Source organism: Atta cephalotes (genome assembly GCF_000143395.1).
Source record: "Atta cephalotes unplaced genomic scaffold scaffold00001, whole genome shotgun sequence".
Lineage (NCBI taxonomy): Eukaryota > Metazoa > Arthropoda > Insecta > Hymenoptera > Formicidae > Atta > Atta cephalotes.
Genome location: NW_012130065.1, coordinates 10,430,955 through 10,437,530, shown reverse-complemented (window position 1 = coordinate 10,437,530; position 6,576 = coordinate 10,430,955). Strand labels below are relative to the sequence as shown.

The 6,576-nt window shown below is 29.5% G+C and overlaps 1 protein-coding gene across 1 annotated transcript in view; it reads left to right on the top strand.

The window, feature by feature from the left end:
* Positions 1-6,576, top strand: part of LOC105626643 (atrial natriuretic peptide receptor 1) — a 94,097-nt gene that overhangs the window by 67,996 nt on the left and 19,525 nt on the right. Inside the window, 2 exon segments of the mRNA XM_012207939.1 lie at positions 939-1,088; positions 4,676-4,868. Of these exon segments, the coding sequence (XP_012063329.1) occupies positions 939-1,088; positions 4,676-4,868 (343 nt within the window).

The window sequence follows — 6,576 nt, the reverse complement described above, 5'->3', positions numbered from 1 at the left end:
TAACTAGTTAAAAGTTTAAAAAGTTTAAACTTTAACTTTAACTTACCGTAAACGTAAAACGTACGACATCAGCACCCNCCCCACCACACACACACACACACACACACACACACACACACAAATATTTTTAAAATGCAAGCGGTGACAAATATTTCTTTTCTCGTATAATTTTCATTATCCCGCTAAGAAATGGAACGTTTCCTTTAATAAAATGAATGTTTTGTCGCGTTGTAGATCTTATCGAAATAAGTAAAAATATTACGTTATTAGAAATGTAAAACAACTGCCATTGTGATAATCAAGATTTAAAACAAAAAATTTTCTCTCTACTGTTTAAATTAAATGAAATAATTCTTTCTATTATATTCTTCTTTATTATTTAAAGGAAATAATTCTAACATTTTAATGCACGTGCACAGTTCTTTTTTATGAATCGCATCAGCTCGCCAAGAAGATGCGTAATCGATGAAAAACTTTTTTCAATAACATCTTCACCGAAGTGATTATCTCAGCTATGGCCTTCATGGGAATCGATTATTATGATCTCAAACAATTTTCGATATTGGTTCCTCATATCTACACGTGGTCATGTATTACGTCTGACCGACCACAATCGCAGAGATTGGATTAATTGTCCTTTGCGATAGCTGTCTCGATTATGGTTTATCCTATCCTCTATCTTTATGCATTTGATCTATAGACGCTTCTCGTAGCTTCTCGTCTGATCAAACAATATTGATGTAACTGGCGACGCAGATTAAATTGAAGAATTCCTTCTCATTGTTCGCGATTGATATCCGGTTATCAATATTCGATTGCACGACAATTTAATATCTTATTCCACTGTGATTCGAATATTTTTTTTGTAATCCATTTTTCCCCATAAGTCGAAGTTAAATACGAAATTAGATATGAATTGTATTCTTTCTCTGTTTCAGAGACTATGAGAGCAGCAATATTCTGGATAATTTATTATCCCGCATGGAGCAGTATGCCACGAATTTAGAAACGCTGGTAGAAGAACGTACGGCTGACTACCTCGAAGAAAAACGTAAATGCGAGGAACTTCTTTATCAGTTACTACCAAAGTAAGTTTTCACAGAACACGAATAAAACAGATTTTTCTTTTAGAAAAACCGATTTGGATTGCCATTACATTTGCTGTAAGAGAGAAATTTATCCGAAGTAATTTTCGCGTTTCGTACAGCAAACAACTATAAATATCTAAACAACTGAATTATTTATCAATAAAGATATAAGATTTCTAACTCGAAAGCGACATTTGAAATAGAGAAGACCTTGTTGGCACAGTTTTCATAATTTCGGTATTAAATTTTTTTTTCAATTAATTATTATGATTAAAATATACTAATATGATAGAGAGAATCTTTTCTATATTTTCATACCAGTAATGATTCTATACACTGTATAGAATTTCTTTACAATAAATGTAATATGAACATGTTGCATAGTCAACTTGCCCTAATATATGGGATAAATAACATATATATCACCGTGTAAATTGCCTGTATATATACTTTATATTATAAACTTTACTTATAAACTTTATATTAAATAAAAACGTAATAGAAAAGTAATAGAAATCAGATAGTAAATAAATAAAAATCAGATAGTAGATATGTACTTCTTAGAAAAAATGTATTTTTCAAAGTTATTTTATAATGATATATCAAATAGCAAAGTGTCATTAAAGAAAAACAAATATAAATTATTTTAAATACGACAGAAAACGCTATCATTTTGGTCGAAGTTAGATGTTTCGAATAATGCAATATAAATTCTTTTATGAAATAAATTTATTTCAGATATGATTGCGCGCCGATAACTTTCGGACTTTCAACAGGTAATATTTTTCGCAATAATTTCTTTACAGTTTTTCTAATTTAATTTAGAGGGAATTTAAGGGGATTAATAGCGTTTCATACTGTTTGTATTGAAAGTTGGAAAGTTATCGGCGCGCAATCATATCTAAAATAAATTTATTTAATAAAAGGATTTATATTGTATTATTCGAAATATTTAACTTTGATTACTCCTTTAATACGAAATTATTTACTTGCCTCTTCTTGAGTTAGATTTTTCTATTTTTCTATTGTAATTGTTCGATTTAAATGAAACTTAGAGAAAAAGTACCTATGTTATAAAAGAAATATTTTGCGGTAACTTTTCCATTGTTTTTTTCATCATAAATGGAACGCAAAGTCAATTTACCTTTTATGTCAACGATTCCCGATCTTCTCTATACATATATATTTACATATATATATTTTTGTATATTTTTATATATTACATTGTAGATTTAAAGTATATTTAAAGTAAACAAAATTTTTTAAAGTATTATTTTATTAATTTTATAATACTCTTTATTTAAAAGAATATTTTTATTAATTCTAATAATTATTATTATAAGTTGCATGCATAAAATTTGAATTTGTCTCACTGCTATAGCTCTAATTAACTTTTCGCTGAATTTTTGTATCATCATTTTTTTCTGTCTAAATTATTACCTAAATTAATATCAGGCTATATTGCTAGAATTTAATTAGGTATAAATTATACATTAATGAACGTAAGCAAGAATTCTTTTTTACCGAACATATGAACATTAAAGGCTAATTAATTCAAATGCCTAATAATGATCGAGATATCAAATACCTTTTACATCAAAGTGCGACAATGCGCCATGACGTAAATTAATGGTTGAAAGAATCCTTTCGTGTTATAGACAGCATGAAATTGAACGGTGTAACGTGGAAATAGAAAATTACAGTCGAATTGAACGACTTGCTCATGCGATCAGCCACGATTGAAAGAATATCGAAAGTTGATCAACTTTAAAATTGAAATTGATCTAAAAGAGAGAAAATTATCAATGTGTACAGCTATGAGATGATAGAGTAAGTAAACGGAATGATAAAAGCGCTATTAAAATCTAATCCGTAGAATTGCAATATGATTATTAGAATCTAATAGAATCTGAGTCTTTTTAATTCAATATTGCGTTGGAACAATATAAAATGTAATAAATCCCAAAATAATTTGTAACAATTTATCACATTAATGTAATTGTTATGTTTTCATTATGGTGATTGAGACAAAATTGTATGTTTTCATTGGTGTGATAAAACAAAGTTTTCTATATTTGCTTGGAAATCTAACATACTTATGATAGAATCAATTAAAAACGGCGATATTAATATCATTTCACTTGACTGAGGTTTCGATAAAAATAAAAGAATTGTATCTATACGTGTTTTACATAAATATAAAAATGTTCGTTTAAACGAAACTATTTCATTACAATGTGCGCGGTTAACATATAACTTTTCACATAACTCACATAACTTTTAGCGAGTAAATAGGTGTACCTTAATAAATTTTACGAAGATAAAAGGAAGCGAAGTACGAGGAAAATTTGTTGAAAGCTTCGAAAACTTTATCACAGCTCGTCCCTCATGAGTGAGAATTCTTTTGTCGAGAGCAGTGATGTAATTAGTGCGCTATCGCGACCGTTTAATCGATATCATATCACGATACATGACGCAGTGATACGAAATTCAGATCTTCGCGAAATGACAAAATTCTGTGTGTAATAACAACCTTATTATTAATTTCAAAAGCAATGCTTTTTATTCCTATGTAGAGGAATTTAATTTTAGCAAAATGAGTTCTTTTAAATATAATATTTTTCAAATTACATATGTATGTATAAACATTATATCTCCGCGCACTGATTTTTAATCTTTGTAAAAAGCATATGTAAATATTTTTTTTAATTTCAAATATGTTTCAAAAGAGACTAATAAAACATCACTAGTTATTATACATAGATTTCTCTTAATTAATTTCTAGAAATTTAATTTTAAAATTTATCGAACGTTCTTGATAAAAAGTTAAAATAAATTCTATGCAAAAAAAATTTTCGAGGAAAATAAATTTCCTTCATACTTTTTTAAATTAAAAATTTGTATAAATTTGGTTTGTATGATTTGTTGAAGAAATTATAAAAGTCAAGAATTCCCAAATAAAATTTCCTGTAGAAGATGAAAATTTTTCTTAAATTTAAATATAAATTTCTCTCATTCATTAATAAAACTGTAATAAAATATAAAAAAAATTTGATTAATTTTACTAAAGTGCACGGTAAACATCTTTAAAATATATAGTATTGTACCACAACTAGTGTTCAAGATAAATTTAAAAAATTCTCTCCGTAGAAATCTACCATATTATGTCTCTTTTAAAATCATTTATCCTTTTTTTTTAAGTAATATAAATAAAGAACTATACTATAAACTATAAAAAAAAACCGCTCTTCTTGCTCCATTTAAATGAAATAAGCTTCTTATTCTTCTGTTTATTTTTAAATGAAAGTAATAACTTACTTTTTATTTTTTTTTTAATGTTCATTGTGCTAAAACATATATGTATATATACATATGTATATACATATATAAACATATAATACATATATATGACACGTGAATATTGTAGTTATACAATATGCGTATAAATACATCCGCTACAAATTGAGCTCGTGAGTTCACTAAGCCTAAATGGCTTAGCCTTCTCTACAGAAATTAATATTCCTTAAACTTCTTTTCTGCTTACCGTCATCTATAAAAGGCACGTGTTTGTTTATTTCTGCGAGCAGATCAGTGGCGTCGCAATTGATTCTCGGGCAAAGTGTGATCGCCGAGACATATGATCAAGTGACAATTTACTTCAGCGACATCGTAGGCTTCACGAGTCTGTCTGCCGAGAGCACGCCTCTGCAGGTGGTCGATCTGCTGAACGACCTCTACACGTGTTTCGATTCCATTATCGAGAACTTCGACGTTTATAAGGTAAATATCGATTTGTTTTAAACGTATCTCGGGGGACATAAAATAAAGATGATTTAAAACTTCGGTCGAAAGGGGTGAATATTTTAACCGAGAGAAAAGAGAGAAGAGAGAGAGAGAGAGAGAGAGAGAGAGAGAGAGAGAGAGAGAGAGAGAGAGAGAGAGAGAGAGAGAGAGAGAGAGAGAAGTAGTTATAACATATATTTCTCTCTCCGATGTAACTCCAATTCAACTAAGGTTACCAGATGGTTACATGGTCATATAATAGCATTTAATACACTCGATTCTACGCTCTTCATTAGTTGTTAACGGTGATTAATACATGTTAGATTTATTTAAAAAGTGATAATCAATATTTCCTTTCTTTATAAAATATATAAATATATATTTTACACGTTCTAAATATACGCGTATTCTCCTGCAAAAAAGTTTTATTTATTCCTGTATAAATTTTCCTTTTCCAAATATTTGTTCTTGGTATGCAGCTTTAAATGGTAGACTTTTGAGAATCGAGTACATCTTTTTGAGACATGGATTTTCGTTTAACGTCTATCTGCGTTAAAAGCTTTCCACAATGCAATGCTCCGAAAAGTTTCTCCCCTGTTCGGAGCTAGACTTACTGCCTTCAATTCAATAAGATATGAATAGCTACTCCCACTCATACAATCGTCGCGAAAATAATAAATGACTTTCTTTTTCGGGTGTAGGAACGATCCTTTCGTGGATGAAAAATAATAAAACTTTAACAAAAGAAATTATAGATCATAATAAGAACTGTTGACGACGTATTAAGCTGACACAGCCACTTCAGCACAATCGAATAAAAGTTGCACAGAAATTAGTGTTTTTTGATTACTAATTTGTTGCTCTATTCCCGGTTTTGTTGTTCCAGCCAATTCCGAAAAAAATAATGGCTAGCGTAAGAATAAAGTTAGCACAGCCACTCAAAAAAATAAAAAAAAAATTAAAAAATACGGCATATTCTCTTTGTGCTAATTTGTTGCTAATTAGTTGCTTACTTCTCGTATTGTTGCTTCATCCCCAATCCTCTGTTCTGATTATTTATAGATAATTTATCAGTACCATTTTTTCAATATGTTTTGCATAACAAAAAGCAACAAAATCAGAGAACTGTAATCACTCGAGATATTTTAAGAATTAACAATTTAGGTGGTGTGCTGACTCGGAGTATCTACGGATGGTTTGCGAGGTTCGAGGCTGAAGCAACAAAATCGGATTCGCCGGGAATCGCGAACAAAATCAGAGAACAGTAATTAGTAGAGATATTTGGAAAATTAACAATTTATATAGATGGTGTGCTGATTCGGGGGATAGCTAGGAGTAATTTTCGAGGGGAGATGGAGCAACAATATCGGGAAGTGAACAACTAATTAGCAACAAATTAGCACAAAAAGAATATGCCATACTTTTAATTTTTTTTATTTTTTGAGTGGCTGTGCTAATTTTATTCTTATGCTAGCACAGTCATTGTTCCTTGGAATTGGCTGAAGCAACAAAATCGGAAATAGAACCACAAATTAGCAATAAAATAGCACTAAATTTCTGTGCAATATTTATTCGATTGTGCTGAAATGACTGTGTCAGCTTAATAGACATCATTAATGAATATGTGTAATATAATCCCCAAAACGCATTTCTTACGCATAGTTGTTTATGCTTGTCGCTCGCAATAATTATCATATAAACTATT